The following is a 17,264-nucleotide window of genomic DNA, read 5'->3' as shown; positions in this document are numbered from 1 at the left end:
GGCCCCCGGAGGGAGCCGCCTCTCGCCCCGGCTCCTCGGCGAGCTTTTCGGGGATCTGCTTCTCTGCCCCGCGGCAGCCAGGTGAGGTACTCCTACCATGCACGGGACAAGGCGGGCGAGAGAAGGGTGCCCGCAGCCAGGCACGGGCACACTGGCCCCCAACCAAGCTGGTTTTGCTGGCTGACAGCCCACCAGCAGCTCAGCCCCAGGGTTTTCTGAAGGGGGAGGCCAGGGCTGGAAGCCCCCATCCCAACTGTGATGCTCTGACATCATAACTGTTCCCACAGTGACCAGGCATGATGTCACACACGGGACTGGGATACACAGCATCGCCCCAGTCCCACAAGAGATCAACCGGGGGGCCTGGCTCCTGTCCCAGGGGCGTGGGGGTCTCCAGGGGGGCTGCGCTGCTGGCACCCTCACGGACCCCCCCCCTTCTCCCCGCAGTACCGAGGCGAGCCCCGAGCTCCATGCAAGGATCCTCGAGTCCCTCATCGTGGCCAGCGAGGTGGCGGAGGTAGCAAGGAGCAAGGATCCTCGAGTCCCTCATCGTGCCCAGCGAGGTGGGCTGGCAGCCCCTGGTAAGAGATGCCCGGCTAGTGGTGGAGGCGGGGCAGCGGGAGTGAAATTCGGGGAGGCGATAGCAGCAGGTTGCTGGGTGGTTTCGGTGGCTGGTGCGGTGGCGGGAAGGTGCCCACGTCCCTGTGGCGGTGCCCAGGCTGCGCTGGCTCCCTGGCCAGACACGCTGTTCCCGTTTCCCTCCCTCCTTTCTCCTCGGAGAGACTGGTTTTGGGGCATTTCTTTGCAGCCCCTCGGAAGGTTTGCCGCTGTTTTCTTGCTTAATGTCCGTGTCGCTGCTCTTTGGTCCTGGTGTGGTGCAAGCGGGCCCCACTCCCCCATTTTGGGGGCTTGGTAGGTGTGGGTGGTCTCGCTCAGAGACTGCTGCGCAGCTTGTTTCGGTGAGCAGGGGTCTGGCTGCAGTCTGGGAGGAAAAAAATACCAACACAACCATAAAATGGCAGGATGGTGCTTGCTACAGGATCAACTCTGGGTTTATGATTTTTGACTTGCATTTAGTTTTCATGTGTGCAGAATTGCACTGTGACCATCGACACAGTGCCGCTTCCCCCGTGGGGCATCCCCAGGATGGGGACAGGGATGGGCACTTGTCCCCCACCTCTCCATGCGTGGGAAAGGAGCTGGGAGCATGTGTTCTTCTGCAGGTGTTGATGACCCCACCCAGCCTTCACCCCTCAGGACTGCAGTTCTGCCCTTTTTATTACCAACACCAGCGTCTGCCTCCAGCACCTCTTTGCTCTTTACTTCTGTCCTGGTGGTTGAAGTCCCAGCCCTCGGCTGGCCACCTTCTCCTGCTGTGTCCCTCTAGCTTGGTGGCATCTCATGTCCCATCAGTGTCCAAAACCGAAGCGCATGCCCCTTGTGCCCTCTGCAGCACTCCAAGGATGGGAGGCAAGTGGTCCATCCAGGCAGGGATGTATGTGGTAGGGAGGGAGTGGAGCACAAACCGCAGACCCTGAGGACTACAGAGGTCCATCCCTGTGGGATCCCATCTCCAGGCAGCTGCCGAGATCCAGCTGTGTCCCCGCACTGAGCTACCCAGACCCGCAGGAGGCACAACTGCTTCCAGCCCTCCTGCTTGGAGATATGTCGGCGTTGGCCCCAGTGAATCCTGTCTCCTTGTGATGTATCCGGGTCCTTGTCATCACCCTGCCTCCCTGGGAGGTGGCAGGGCCAGGCAGGATTACGACTCTTAATATTCCTCGTAAATCAGCCCTTTCAGACCTGTCATCTTATTAAACCCGAGCTCTTGCCCACGAGTTTGTTGAGATCCGTACAGCTCTTCCACCCACTGATGCAGATGTTGGGCAGCTGCAGCCTGGCGGTCCCCAGGGTCCCCATTGCTGTCCCTGGACCACGCGCTGTCACCTGTCGCCCCCACCCCAAACTGAGCGGAGGGATTGGGCAGGACTCTGGGGACCTCATCCCCTTTCTGGGTCAAAATCTCCTCTATGGGCACATCCTGACGTGGGCACCCCACAAGTGTGGGGCAGGGCACAGGGCACCTGTGCTCACCACCCCAGGGACTGCCTTGCTGCAGGACTTCAGACAAGTCCTGCCACCTCCCCTCTCTTCGTACCTAAAAGCGAGGATATTATTACTTGGCTGTCATCACATTAGGATGTTGGGAAGCTTAATTAAATGCCTGCAAAGCGTTTTTGAGAGCTGCGGATGAAAGGTGCTATATATAAAGTGCAAAGAATTATTATTAGCGGTGGGGTCCGCGCCCCAGCCCCGCTCCCACTGCCCCGGCCCTGCTGCCCCCGCGTCCCGGCACCGTGATTATTTTCGTGCGTGTGTGGAGTTGTGGTTTTATAATTATACATGTAAAATAGCTATAAATACCCTGCAATAACATAGCGGGTGTGTGCGCATAGCACAGGAATAGGAGTCGGTAGCTGACACGAAGGAAACCGTGGTGTGACCTCATTCTGACTCAGGCGTAAATATACCTCGTGTGAGCAGGCAGCTGGGGGGTTTTGAGGCAGCTGGGGGGGGTTGGGACTGCTTGGGGGCTGCAGGGACAGTGGCTGTCTTGGCAGCAAGGCTCATGTTTTGGGTGAGGTCCGAAGCTGGCTGCTAACCCTGGGGAGGCTCTTGTGGGGTTGAGGTCCCTCCTCTCCCATGGGTCCTGGGGCTGATGGAGGACGCTTGGATGCGAAAATCATCAAGAATAAAAATATAAATTATGAAATCTGGTTCTTGGAGGGGCTTACTGGGGCGGATTCGCTGCCACTGAGTTTGCTGCATCTCTTCCCGCAGGCACTGCTCCTGGGGGGTCTCTGCAGCCACCTGTGGGCAGGCTGCAAAGGGGAACGGCACAGGATGGGTCCATGATGGCTCCTGAAAGCTCTTCCCAGTGACTGGGGGACGCAGCAGTGGGGTCATGCTGGAGGCACTGGTTTGCATAGAGCAATCCTATGGGTCAGTGGCAAAGCTGGGACGGACCCTGGAGCCGGGCAGCCACATCCAGGCCACCTCACCATGCCCTCCAGCAAGCCCCCGCTGCTGGGCAGCCAGCCCCAGCCCAGCCCAGGGCTATGGGGACATCCCCCAGCCCCATGGGGACCCAGGAGGGCACACAGAGCCCACAGCAGGTCCCCAGAGCCTGGGGGGGGCGTTTCCCGAGTGGGGTGAGGGGGCAGGGGAAGGCGAAGGGAAGAAGTGATGCAAATACCAGCTCAGCTGAAGCAAGATGACTTCATCTCCTTTTCCTCTCCTGGTGCTATTTATAGCCACTTTAATTTACTCCCCTTTGCTTTATTATCTCTCCAGCAAGCCGTTAGCCCTCAGACAGCAGGATGCCTTTACTCACCATGCAGCACAGAATTCTGAAAAAAAAAAAAAAAACACCACAAAAAAAACACCACCAAAAAAAACCCCAAAAGCGGGGGCAGGAGGCAGGGAAAGGCGGCAGAGCGCTGGGGGCAGGAGCATCACTGTCCTGTGGCGTATGTTTCTGGAGAAAATGAGAGGATTTGGGCTCCTTTTGGGGAAAAGAGTGAGAATCAGGCAAGGGAGATGTTCCCGTCCTCCTTCAGAGCAGTGGCTGGAGGGGACAGGACCAGCGGTGCCAGGGTCCCCTCATCACCCCAGGACGGGGCCGCTGTTTTGCTGGACCCTGCTGAGGCAGGCACCCCCTGCTCCCCCAGGACCCCCAGCCCTGCCCCGCTTTACATGGGGCAGTGGTATAATGCCAGCAGGTGGGGATCAGGCTCTAGCACCCACCCCAAGCGCCTTGAAAACACCTTCCCAAAGAGCAGGATTGGCAGCCCCGTGCTATGGGGAAACTGAGGCACGGCCTCCCCATGGAGTCACTCTCCCAGCAGCTCCAAAATCCGGTCCCTGGGGGGGTCAGTCCCCAGATGCCCAGCCCTCAGCCCAGCACCATGGCACCCCACACCCCAGTGCTCAGCAGGGATGGAGGCCACAGGGCTGCGGGTGTTGGTGGGCCACATCCTGTGACATCTCGTGATGTGACACGCTGGGCATTTCCCAGCCTGAGCCCCATGGAGGCACCTCTGTGACAGCATCGCCACCAAGCAGGACTGCTGCATTAAACCAAATTAGAAGTAGCTGGCTTTGAAGTTTTTAATTAACATTTTTCCTGTTTGCTTTCTTCTGAATGCAAGGGAAAAGCCCATCCTCTAGCTCTCCCCAGCTCGCCTGTCAGCGAGTCACAAGGAAGGTTGCAGACTGGGATGTGCAGGGGGTCAGGAGGGAGCAGAGGACTTGCCAAGAGGGGCCAGCCCAGGAGTGCAGCCCCCCGCCTGCCTGGGATGCTGGGGGCTGTGTCCAGGCGCTGCCCTGCCTGCATGGGAGCATCCCTGCACGGCTGTGAGCATCCCGCCGCTTGGCCTAGCACATCGGCTGCAGGGTGCCTCCAGTTTGCGTTACCCCTTGGTGTTTCATCCCCTTGGGGCTGCCAATGGGGAGTCGATGGGGGTTGAAAGTAGCCAGGAAAAAAGCCAACCGAATACCCCTGGGTGGAGGGCAGCATGGGGAGGCTGTGGCTGAGTAGTCCCCTGTGCCGAGACACCTGGTTCTGCCTCCCCTAATCTGCAAATAATACAGAGAAAACAAATTAACACTGGGGAAAGGGGAGGAAAAGAAAAGAGAGCCAGAGCCTAGCTAGCGATGCGAGATAGGGAGAGCGGCTAAAAATAACAGATCCCCAAAGGCACGGGGAGGAACATGACAGGGATCTGCACTCCTGCCATCCCAGAAGGCGGCCTCGCACCTCCCCAGCTGCTCTGGCCGTAATGCAGCCCAGCCCGGTGAATCCGGAGAGGGAAAAGCCTCCGAGACAGGCAGCAGTGGGGAGGCAAGAGGTGCAGAGCTGTGCCGTGGAGCTGGGAGCGATGCTCCCACCTGCAGCAGAGGATGGGGGTCCCCCAAGCACCCAGGGTGCCCAGCTGGGAGGCAGCTGCTGCCTGACCCACTTGCAGACAGCCGGCGGGCAGTGGGATGCTGCTGGGAGACCCCAGGAGTGCTGCCTCCGCAGCTAATTTTAGCCAGTGTTCAATTAATCATGGAGCGGGAGGGAATCGCGGCATCGTGGCAAGCCCAGCCTTTGCCAGTGCCTCTGCCAGCTCCCCTGCCTGCCCCATGCTCACTGCTGGGAGGGCTTTGAGGAGCAGGGGCTGGGGCATACCCCCACCCCGTGATTTTGGGCTGAGGAACTAGGAGTGACACTGTGCCGCAGTCCCCTTCCTCCAGCCGGCTTTAAGCGGCTGGGGCAGCCCCTGGAAGGAAGTCCCACGGCAGCCTAGGGACAAGGGGGCAGGAGGTCTCCCTTGGCATCTCCTCGTGCCTCAGTTTCCCCTCCTGGCTGGCAGAGGTGGCCTTTGCCAGTGGGGTTTCTCAGGTTGCCTGTACTGCTCCGGGCAGGCGTTTTCCCAGCACGCCAGGGCTCCCCTGGGGTGGGGAGCAGTGACAACCAGCAAGGGATGTTTCAGCCAGCCCAGACCTCTGCCGCACACCCCAGTGGCACCCCCTTTCCTGGGGGTCACCATCTCTGTCCCCTTCCCATCCCCAAGCTCTGCAGGTGGCCATGCCCAGGCCATGGCACAGCGCCGACAGGCAAAGCTGGGGCAGGAGCAACTGCATTGCTCGGAGACCGGCAGCTTCCCTGGCATGAGGAGGGACCCTGGCAATGCCGTGGGGATACGGGGTGACAGCCCCATGGTCCCTCCCTCCCCATGGCAGCCATGGCCCTGTTCCACTGGTCCCGGTGTTGAAAGCATGGCATGGTCCAGCCCTCCCCCGTGACAGGGGGAACAGCTCCCGACGGAAACGCGGCTCGGCTGGGATTGAAACCCTTTTCCTCCCTGTACCACATGGCCGGAGCTGATAACGGGCTGGATAACCCCAAGCATTGTGTGTGCCGCCGGCCCATGACCCGCCAGGGGTTTCACTGCCAGAGAGGAAACGCTGCCGCTTGGCCAGCCGGGATTTAGAGGGAGCCTCTGTGCGTGCTGGCGGCGGGGCGCTGGGGCTGCCCTGCCATCTGGGCAGCCTTCCTTTCTTTTTGCCGGCATATGAAGTTTTGGGATGGCTCCATCAGATCCTCACTGGTGCAAGCCCAGGCCGCTGTGCCAGCACGTGCCGGCCAGCTCTCAGCTGTACGGCCACGAAAGCTGCTGGCCCAGAAAACCCGGGGGTTCAGGGAGGTTGTCTGGGCGCGGCCAGGGTTTGGCCCTCGGGGTTTGCAGGGCTCTCTGGATGGGGCTTTGCACCTGGGATGCCCCTGCCTGCTGTGGAGGGCAGCCCCTGGAGGCCAAGCTGGCCAAGCAACCATCCCAGATGAAGCCACCGGCTTTGCTGTCACAGCCCAGCCAGGGCTGGCTCGCTCCTCGTGCCGGCTGCTCACCGAGCCAAACTGCAGGAGTGTGCGTGCCAGCACATGTGTCCTCACGGCTCCTGCCCTCAGACACTGTCTGAGCTGGAGTCACTCTTTCTGCTGCAGTGACTCTGGCTAAACACCACCGGCGGCTTCACAAAAGAAGATGGGGAGGGTGACAAAACGTCAGTCACACTGCCAGCCACAGACGGTTTTCCAGCTTGGCACCAAAACCAGGAGCATCCTCTCCTGCGTGGTGGCATTTCTGTCCCCTGCAGCCTGGCTGGCAGCAGACGGGCAGCAACATGTCACCCCACTGCCCTTTTGGTCAGGACATGCCAGAAAAGGACAATGCTGCCCACAGGGAATTTCATGCTGGAGCAGGAGGGCTAAAGGGCAGCTGATCTCTCCATGATCCCATCGGCACCCCTGGACCCTGCCTCCCCGAGAGCATCCCGGCTCTGCTCTGAAGGGGTGGAAGGAGGCAGGCTGCCCGGCACTCACACATATGAGCGGCTCTGGGGACAGGCAGGATTTGTGCTTCCAAGAGGGAAAATGAGTCACAGGGGGATGGCAGGGCCATGCCAGTGGCTGAGTGCGGGACCAGGGTAAGCGGTGACTGTCAGCTACTATCCGGGAGGTCAGGCAGAAATGCTCTCACAGACCTTGCCTGGCTTTAAAATCTATTAACATCATTTTGCCGTTCGAGCCGAGAGCCACACAGGCAGCAGACACATTCGGGCATGGCTCAGATCAGAGCAGGATTTCAATTACAGTAATCAAAGGTGACACAGATAGGAAACCCCTGGTCTATGAAGCTGCAACAGCTGTCCTCTGGCTCAAACCAGCACCCATCCAGAGCGGCTCCATCAAAATCACTGAACTGGTACTAAGGTAAAATTGGATTGTGAATCCATTTTCATCTGCCGTGGTGGAAAATACTTTCCCTGCTCTCCTTGGGGAAGAAAGCCACCTTCTCAGGGGAGCAGCAAGGGAGGAATGTGCCAGGCGTGGAAGAGGGGACATTGTCCCCAGCGAAGGCACTGATGGCTGCTTGTGGATGATGGAGGCAGCAGGAGGAACAGCTGGGATGCTGGAGCATTGTGGCTCTGCCTCCTGCTTTCCCCTCTCCCCTTCAGCCCGGCCCCGCAGGGATGCTCATGGCTGAAGCAGGGATGCACTCAGCTCAGTGCCAGGTTCCCCAGAGGGATGGGCAGCCCTCTGAGCCCCTCCATGGCCAGAACACCCCAGGCCAAGGACAGACACCCCAGTCAGTGCCAAGGAAAGCCTGGGGAGAGGGTCAGGGGGTTGGACGGGGAGAAGAGCCCCGGGGGGCAGGAGCTGGCACCCTCCTCTCTCATCCTTGCAAGTGCCTGACTTGGTCCTGTTGAGAAGTGCCACAGGCATGCTTCCAGTGGGTGACCTGCTGTCTGTGCTGGCGGAGGTTGTGTGGGAGTGCGGGGCGAACATGCCGGGAGCATGCCCACCCTTCCCACTGGCTGGGAAGGATGCTCGCAGGGGTCTGCCCAGGGAAAGCTACCTCCTGATCCTGCCTCTGCCACCGCTTGAATGTGTCCCTGGTCAAACCCTCTCACTGCTTTTGTCTCCCGTAGGCTGGGGTTGCAAATCTTTTGGATGGCAGCAGGGCAGCAGCAGTGCCGTGCACGCCAGTGCGCTGGCTGAGCTCCCCTGCCTGCCACCTCCAACCCCCTCACACCTTTGGCCTCCCACCCCCGGCTCGATTTGTGCTTCCAAGAGGGAAAATGAGTCACAGGGGGATGGCAGGGCCATGCCAGTGGCTGAGTGCGGGACCAGGGTAAGCGGTGACTGTCAGCTACTATCCGGGAGGTCAGGCAGAAATGCTCTCACAGACCTTGCCTGGCTTTAAAATCTATTAACATCATTTTGCCGTTCGAGCCGAGAGCCACACAGGCAGCAGACACATTCGGGCATGGCTCAGATCAGAGCAGGATTTCAATTACAGTAATCAAAGGTGACACAGATAGGAAACCCCTGGTCTATGAAGCTGCAACAGCTGTCCTCTGGCTCAAACCAGCACCCATCCAGAGCGGCTCCATCAAAATCACTGAACTGGTACTAAGGTAAAATTGGATTGTGAATCCATTTTCATCTGCCGTGGTGGAAAATACTTTCCCTGCTCTCCTTGGGGAAGAAAGCCACCTTCTCAGGGGAGCAGCAAGGGAGGAATGTGCCAGGCGTGGAAGAGGGGACATTGTCCCCAGCGAAGGCACTGATGGCTGCTTGTGGATGATGGAGGCAGCAGGAGGAACAGCTGGGATGCTGGAGCATTGTGGCTCTGCCTCCTGCTTTCCCCTCTCCCCTTCAGCCCGGCCCCGCAGGGATGCTCATGGCTGAAGCAGGGATGCACTCAGCTCAGTGCCAGGTTCCCCAGAGGGATGGGCAGCCCTCTGAGCCCCTCCATGGCCAGAACACCCCAGGCCAAGGACAGACACCCCAGTCAGTGCCAAGGAAAGCCTGGGGAGAGGGTCAGGGGGTTGGACGGGGAGAAGAGCCCCGGGGGGCAGGAGCTGGCACCCTCCTCTCTCATCCTTGCAAGTGCCTGACTTGGTCCTGTTGAGAAGTGCCACAGGCATGCTTCCAGTGGGTGACCTGCTGTCTGTGCTGGCGGAGGTTGTGTGGGAGTGCGGGGCGAACATGCCGGGAGCATGCCCACCCTTCCCACTGGCTGGGAAGGATGCTCGCAGGGGTCTGCCCAGGGAAAGCTACCTCCTGATCCTGCCTCTGCCACCGCTTGAATGTGTCCCTGGTCAAACCCTCTCACTGCTTTTGTCTCCCGTAGGCTGGGGTTGCAAATCTTTTGGATGGCAGCAGGGCAGCAGCAGTGCCGTGCACGCCAGTGCGCTGGCTGAGCTCCCCTGCCTGCCACCTCCAACCCCCTCACACCTTTGGCCTCCCACCCCCGGCTCCTCACTGCCACCCCACGGACCCACCGGTGATGACCGCCATGGCCCTGTGAGACCCTGGATGCAGCCGAGCTGTGGGGGCACCCCCTGGGTCCCGTGTGCACAAGGGGCCCTTTCTGCCCCGGCCCCGGCACGGTGGGAGCCAGCCAAAACACAGCGGCTCTTTCTGTGCCCACTGGCCCTGCTCCAGCCTGGCTGGGTGTCAACGGCCCGGCTGCGGTGTGTCCCCCCCCAGTGCCCCCCAGGGAGCGCAAGCCCTCTCCCGAACACTGGGGGTTTGTGCAGGGCGGCGGGGCTGAATGACGGGTCTGTGCAGCCGGGGCTGCCGGGCAGGGAGGGAAGGCAAGCCGCTTGCCTCATCTGTTTACCTGGAAGCAGAGATCGTGGCCAGGCCCGGCTGCCGCCACAGCGGGCACTTTCATGCCAGAGCTAACGGGATGGGGAGTGCTGCGCTGCACCCATCCCCGAGCAGCCCACACCATGCCAGCGATGGGGATGCGGGCAGGGGCCTGGTGGTGGTTCTCTCCCTCAATATGCCCGCACGGTGCCAGACCCTCCAGCCCGCCGCAGCCAGAGAGCTGGAGTCTGGGGAGGGATGTGGGGACGGGGCCCAGGCCATCAGAGAGGTGGGCAATACTGCTGGTCATCCTCTGCCCTGCAACATCACTGTGCCCCAGGGCTCTACAGGGTCCCCCCACGTATGTCCCCATGCCAGCTGGGTCCCCGTCCTGGCTGCGTGTCCCCACACTGTCCATGGGTCTCCATCCCTTGCATTGTGACCCTGGACTGGCAGGGTCCCCATCCTGGCTGCATGTCCGTTTACCACCTGGGTCCCCACCCTGGCTGCCTGTCCCAATACTGTCGGCTGTCTCCATCCTGGCTGCATGTCCCTGCACCATCCTTAGCTCTCTGTACTGGCTGTGGGGCCCCACATTGGCTGTGGACACATGTACCAGCTCTGTCCCCGTGCAGGCTGTGCGTCCCTGCACTGGCTGGGTCCCTGTACCAGCAGTGTCCCCAGGGGGACATGGGAGCCACTTAGCAGCTCCAGGAGAGAGGGGACACCCATGCAAGTGGCGGGTTTTGTCCTTGTGTGAGCCAGGACTGACGGCCACACACGAGCTGCCAGGGAAGGAAAGGGGACAATAGCATCTTCGTCAGCACCTGGATGCGCAGGGATTAACAAAGCTGGCTCGCTGTCCCCTTGGTTCAGGTTGCCTTATCTGTATGTATCTGTTCCTACCCAGCCATTGCTAGAGCTGCTCCCGATGTCACACAGCTAATTGCAGAGGCTGCCAGATAGGGCAGGGACCGCTGCCTCCACCCACACCTCCACCCACACCCTGCCTGTGCTGGCAGGGCCAGGGGCATGGAGGTGTGCCATGAGCTGCTCCTGCCCCCCAGGCCGGCTGATGCTGGAGATAATCAGAGGCCCAGGGCAAAGGTGCAATGAGTTTGGCGTTCTCAGTCTCAGGCAGTGGTATGCGCAGGGTTGGGAGGCAGGCACCGGCATTGCCTCTTATCCTGTCCTTAAGGCTTGGTGACCTTCCAGTTGTCCCAGCAAAGCTGCGTCTGCCCAGTTCATCTCCATTCATCCTTTCCTTCAGCTGAAAGAGTTACTGCCCCATGACCAGGGCTCAGGGACTACACCAAGTCTCTGGGAGCTTGTGGCCATGTTTTGGGGTCGCTGAGCAGATTTCTCCATCTTTTGGATACTTCTGGCATTTGGGGTGGGGTGCAGGTGGTGAAGGAGCTGGGGTACCCACAGAGGCTGGCATCTCACTGAGCAGCCTGGCACCACGTTGTCCTCAGGAGGCACGGGGCTGGGGCTAGACCATTCGACCTCACGCCATGCAGACATGGCTGCAGCATCCTTGCTGAGTCTCCTTGGCTCTTCCCAAGTACCTGGAGGACCCACGAGTCCTGGCTGCTCGTCCCCGGTGCTGTTGGCAGAGTGCCCTCCTGCTGGCCTCTGGCATCCCTAATTTCTCTGTCCTGTGTTGGTCCTTCATGCCCTGGGGCGGGAGGAGCATCCGGGGCTGTGCTTCGGCACTATCCCAAATTTCCAACCTGGTGTGCACAGTGCCATGGTAGCGCCTTTATTTTTTCAGCTGCTTCCCTGTTTTCTTTGCAATCGGGCTCTTTCGCTGGGTGACGGCGATTACGGAGGTTATTTGGGGAGGGCTCAGAGTGCCGCTGAGCAAGCAGCTTGCAGAGTAGTGCCCAGACCCAGCACCTTGTGGTGTGCTCCTGTTGCGCACCCCACATCTCGGATGGTTCCGACCCTCCCTGGCCGTGGCACAGGGGGAAAAACATCTTACCTGGGCTTGGGAGAGACCATTCGGCTCTGCACACCCCAAAGTTGCCCTGGGGCCTCAAAGCCACCCACTTCCCACAGGCTGTGCGGCTCCATGTACCACAGACATGGACCACCCAGACTGATGTCCCCAAGGTCACCAATGCCGCCGGAGCTCTTGGTCTGCAGCGAGATGGTGCCGAGCCCGCTGAAGCAGGCACCCAGCATCACTGGCACTGCTCTCGCTCCAATGCTGGTGCCTCCCGCTCCCAGCCCGTGGCTTCTCCAGAGCATCTCTCCTGTCGCCTCCCGACCCAGCTACACTAGGATTTAAAGCTATGGGAAAGGTGGCCTGGAGAAGGCTTTGCAAGGTGCCGGCAGGGAACGACAGCAAAGGAAGCCAACCCAGGGGAAAGAGTGGGGTCAGGAGAGCACGAGCCCCCAGGACCCCTGTGTGAACTGACTGAAACCCCCAGTGACAGGGTTTTGGTAATGCAAAAAGCACCAGCTCAAGCTGGCCCTGCCCGAACAGCCTCGCTAGGCTCTTTCGGGAGCAGTCATAACCCTTGAGTGGCTACACATTTCTGCGGGGAGCTCTGCTCCGCAGCCTCCAACAGCTGTTTCTGCAAGACCCTTAAATTGAAACATCTGGAGTGTTTCAGAAAGAGAAACCTGAGTGTTTTGGGGTCCAGAACAATTCAAAAGATCCAAGACAAATTCATGAGCCATCAGGCTTGACCTGAATCTGGTCTTTTCAGCGAGGAAGCCAAAAGCCCTCGTCCAAGTCGTTTCCTCCCAGCTTTTAGTGGGATTAGAACTGCAGTGTCCTGCGCTGGCAGGCGTCCCCCCATGCTGAGCACATCCAGACCCTGAAATCCCTTCGCGCTGGCCCCAGAGTCCATCTCGGCATTCCGACGCTTGCTGCTGCCATCACTTCCAATTTAGACCTTCTCGTGGCAGAGACCGATATAGAAGCCCTTTGCAGGATGGCGCTTCCCCTCCCCAGGAAGCCGGTGCCAGCGCTTCGCTCTTCCTACTTGCCAGCTCCGAGGAAGACCGAGGAGCTTGAATTACTTTTTTCCAAGAAGGGTGGATTTGGTTTGCAGAAAGATAAGGGCTGGGGAGCAGTTGTTCTGCTCTGCTGAGCCTTTTGCCATCTGGAACAGCTTTTGGTTTCCTTCTGCATGCCTCTTCCACGGCCTGCGTCGGCAGGGCTGGGAGAGGGGTGAGGGCATCGCTCAGACCCCCGAGGAGGGGAAGGGCGAGGAGATGGAGCCGGGGGACACATGGGTCTGTCCCTGTGCACCCTCTTTGCAGGGGTGGGGAAAGTCAGGCCGGGCAAGTGGTGAGCTGGTTTAGGGAAGGGCTTGGAACAAACCCTGCTGTGCCAGTCATGGAAGTCCCCCGGTCAACCCTTCTGTGGGTCGTGCCCCCTCTGCCTGAGCTGCCGCCTGCCCGTCCCCTTGCTGGGGTGGTGGCTGTGAGCTCCCGCAGCCGCTGCTTCTCATGCCATGTCCTTCAGCCCAGCGGTGGGGAAAGCCTTGTCTTCTCCATCCTCCCTCTTTCCCTCCTGGGAAGAAAGGTAAAAGCAAAGAAGTCAATGCCAGGGCTGGATTGCCCAGGGTCTAAAGAGGGGGAGAGCTCTCCTCAGGGCAGGGGCACTGCTAACCCCAGCCCCCCAGGTGAGGTCTCCGGTGTCTAGTAAGCGGTTGTGCTCCTGCAGCTACTTTGTTCTCAGGGAGCCCTTAAAAAGCATCTCCCAGTGCTCCTGTTGCCTGTTCCCATGGAAGCTGGGAGAGCACTGGGTCCCTTGGGCATGGCACTCCTCCCAGCTGGAAAACACCCTGCAGAGCTCTGCCAGGGGATGGATGTCAGCTCCCATGGCCCCACACAGCTCTGAGCTGGTCATGCCTGTGCCACGTGTTGGGGCCCCCTGGTCCCCGCCGGCTGCTTGGTGGCTCCATGCCAAACAGTTCCTACATGGTGGCTTTGATTTGGTGTCCCTGTTGCTGACACCTGGTTTGGGGTCACACTGCTGCTGCCCGAGCAGCCTGTACTGACCTGAGCATCCAGTGCTGGAAACCACAACCTCTCGGTAAGCATCCTCCCCAGAGAGGCTGCTCTCTGCAATTAATACGGGCACGGTTTATGCTAACGACTCTCCCCACTTTAAATTATAAATGGCCCTTGGCATGTGTGCACACAAACACACATGCACGCGCAGAGATCCTTTAAGGCCATCATTAGCTGTAATTAGCGGGATCTGTCACTCATCTTTGGCAGTTAACGATGAGCCCTGAGTCAGAGGAATCCGGCGGCAGATAAAATAAACACGATTTCAAACAGTTTGGAAATAACAAGCCCTCATTAATCAGACAAGCCCCAAAGGGAAGCACTTGGAAAAGTGGCAGCTTCTTTGCTGTTGCCGGGAGCGGGGCTGGATGGGCTCCGTGCCGGCCCCCCCCGTCCCACTCCCTCCCCAAACCCCGCTCTCCAGCAGGAGCGGGAAGCAGGATGCTTTCTCGCTCAGCTGACTTCGTGGCAGGGCTGAGGTGTCAGAGCCAGTCAGCTCAAGCAAGAGGCCTGAAAACTGGTAAAACCCACCCAAAAGGGCTCCTGCATGGCCCCTCTCTGGGTGAAAGCCATCAAGGCAGGATCTGGCCCCGAGGTGCGGGTGGGGGTGATGCTGGTGCCCCACAGTGGGAGCAGGGGCTCAGCTCTGGGTGCAGATGAAGCAGCTCTGGGGCAGCATATCCCACGGCCCCCAAGATGTGAAAGGCTGCATGCTAAGGGTACGTGGAAGGCAGCGGGAGCATCCCCAGGATCTGGCTGCACAGGGCAGAGCAGGGTTTGGGGAAGGGGCTGGTATGAGGGACGTTTCCTAGGGAGCAGGGGGAGCTGGGGAAGTTTCTAGCTGTCACAGCTGCAGCTAAATCACAGCAAATAGGAGGGGAATGGGACACACGAGGCTGGATTATATTACAAAGGAGCAGTCCATCATGGGGTATTTAAAATAATCCGCTTAGATGCACAGTAGCAGATTTGGAGTGCTAAGGGAATTGAAGGCGCTGTGGCTTTGCAAGGCTGGATCAGATCTAGTTAAGATGCCACTTAGGACAGCACATCCCATCCTTCCTCGCTGCCCCAGGGGACAGGCACATGGCACCCACAGACCCTGCAAAGCCACCCCCACCCTGCCGGGGAGGCACCCAAGGTGACACTGGCTGCATTGGGATGGGTGACAATGTCCTGTGGCATCTCCCTGGGACAGGTGGCAGGTTTGGGTGGTGCCAGCCCCAGGGCATGGAGCCACAGGCTGGATTAGGCACAGGGCAGGGGATTCGCATGAGGGGCCAAGCCTGCGGAGGGGTGAAGGAGCTGTAACTGGTGCTCGGGGTCCAGGGGACACTGGTGTAACTCAGTGGCACCTTCGTGCCAAAGCCAGCTGCCCGGCAAAGCAGCTCGGACCAGAGCATGCCCAGGAGGGAGCTGCACCCACTCTGCGAAGGGATGGGAACCTCCTCTAAGGCCATCCATGTGGCATTTGCCGCTCTACCGGGGCTGGGGACCCAGCGTGGGGTCCCTGGCAGGCTGGGACGGGGTGTCACAGGGGGTTGCATGGGGCTCTTGGCACCTGCTTTGAGGGGGGAGCTAGGGCTAGGGCTGCTCTGAGGATGGGTGGCCCCATCTACAGGGGTGCCAGCCCGGCTGCTCTGCCCCTGCAAGGGCTTGCAAGCCCCACAGCATGGCTGGTGGCTGCATAGGGGGATGGCTCCTAATGCCACGAGCTTGGGGGTCCTCTGCTGGGGTCTGGGGTCAGCCTGGGGTCTGCATAGGTAGGAGTGTGGGCTGTCTGAGCATCCCTGAGCATCCTCGCACCACTCCTCTGAGCCGGGCTGAAAGCTCAGCCCCAGGGAAGCCAGCTCAGCCCGAGAGAGGGATTTCGTCCCAGAGACTTCATCCCAGGCAGGCATTCCCCCAGAAGAGCATCCTTCCAAGAGCAGACAGTTTCCACCTTGTGCTAGCACCTCCAGGCTGCTCCGATCCCAAGGGGTTCAGCCCGCAGTGGCCCTGCAGAGCCATACCCAGCAGCAGCCTCTCAGAGCCAGGCAGTGCTGCTGGACGTGACCCCTGCATGGAGCTGGCCATCACGCTGCCCATCCCTTTGCTCCCAGGGAGGGCAGGGCCCAGGAACATGCCTACAAAATCCGAGGCCACATGTCAGATTAGGCCACAGGACTGCCTGCCTCTCTCCTTGCCCTCAACCTGTGCCCTCTGTCCCGCCCTGACCCCGCTGCAGTGCCATGCTCAACGCGAGGGCTCACTCCTGCAGGTTTAACCACTGTCCCCAGCTCCCCTGAGCATTAATCCAAGGGAGGATTAAGGTTAACAAGCTCCTGGAGCCACCCAGCCCTCATGCCTCCCGGGATGGACCACTCTGTCCTGGCCCCGGGGAGGGCGCGGTGCCCTGCTGTTCCCCTGGGACTTGCTGCTGTCCCCCCCAAGCCCTCCAACCTCGCTCCACCAGCTAACCACTGTCCCCAGCTCCCCTGAGCATTAATCCAAGGGAGGATTAAGGTTAACAAGCTCCTGGAGCCACCCAGCCCTCATGCCTCCCGGGATGGACCACTCTGTCCTGGCCCCAGAGAGGGCATGGTGCCCTGCTGTTCCCCTGGGACTTGCTGCTGTCCCCCCCAAGCCCTCCAACCTCGCCTCCACCAGCATGCATCTGACTGAAGTTGCGTGGCACGTGTTTGTCTCTCCCCAAATTGGGGCCCACGGGCCATCCCTCGGGCTTTGGGGGCTTCCAAGCCTCTGTGAGCATCTTCCCCCTGCTCCCTGCAAGCCCTGGGGTGGGGAGTAGGGTGGGTATTAGCTTCTCCCCACACTTCTCCCCTGTCCCCTGGGCGCTGTGCTCCGGGTCACTCATTCCTAGATAGCTCTGGGTTCATGACAACTAGTTTTAAATGCACAGAAAATACCTTAATCCCTGGTAAGCCCCTGATCACTGCCTGCCTCGTGCTCCCTGCGAGAGCCCCCCGCTCCGGCCATAATCCCCGGGGAGAGGTCATCTGCACACCTTCCAGCCCTGAGGACAAGGGACCCTCTCCAGGGCAAACCATGAGCTCCTGGGGCCGGCGTGTGGGTGCTGGTTAGCCTTGCCCAAGGAGTCCTCTGTCACCTACAGGGTATGGTGGGGACAGGGCCCCCAGGGATATTACTGCCATGGGGTGGGATGGCCAGGGCAGGGAGGGTCACAGGTGGAGCTGCCACCCTCCTGCACCCGCCTTAGTGCCACCAGCTCTGGAATAGGGGTTTTTAGAGAGAAGCAGATAACTGTTACCTATTTTTATATAGTTATGATTTTTTTTAATTTCTGTGTTGGGTTCCTATATGCTTCACAGTGAGCAGATCCCCCAGCCTCCCAGTCCCCGTCCCCCCCAACCTCTGCCCCATCCTATCCAGGGGGGCTCCCCAGAGCATGGAAGTGGAGGAACCCCCGGCTTGCGGGGTGAAAGAGGGACCTGGCTCTGCCTCCAGCCCCATTTCCCCAACACTGGGAGCTTCTGCTGCCTTCACCTGTCCTGACCCACGGCCCCAC

At 60.0% G+C, this 17,264-nt stretch overlaps 1 protein-coding gene across 2 annotated transcripts in view; it reads left to right on the top strand.

Moving 5' to 3' along the window:
* The window catches only part of PIK3R3 (phosphoinositide-3-kinase regulatory subunit 3), a 91,357-nt gene that overhangs the window by 19,974 nt on the left and 54,119 nt on the right, over positions 1–17,264 (top strand). For both annotated transcript variants that reach the window (XM_019474165.1, XM_019474166.1), the window contains exons 6-8: positions 12–81; positions 448–517; positions 17,075–17,090. In XM_019474165.1, coding sequence (XP_019329710.1) covers positions 12–81; positions 448–517; positions 17,075–17,090 — 156 coding nt within the window. The remainder of the gene's footprint in view (positions 1–11; positions 82–447; positions 518–17,074; positions 17,091–17,264) is intronic.

Source organism: Aptenodytes forsteri, unplaced genomic scaffold, assembly GCF_000699145.1.
Source record: "Aptenodytes forsteri isolate BGI_AS27 unplaced genomic scaffold, ASM69914v1 Scaffold119, whole genome shotgun sequence".
NCBI lineage: Eukaryota > Metazoa > Chordata > Aves > Sphenisciformes > Spheniscidae > Aptenodytes > Aptenodytes forsteri.
This window is presented reverse-complemented; position numbering and strand designations above follow the sequence as displayed.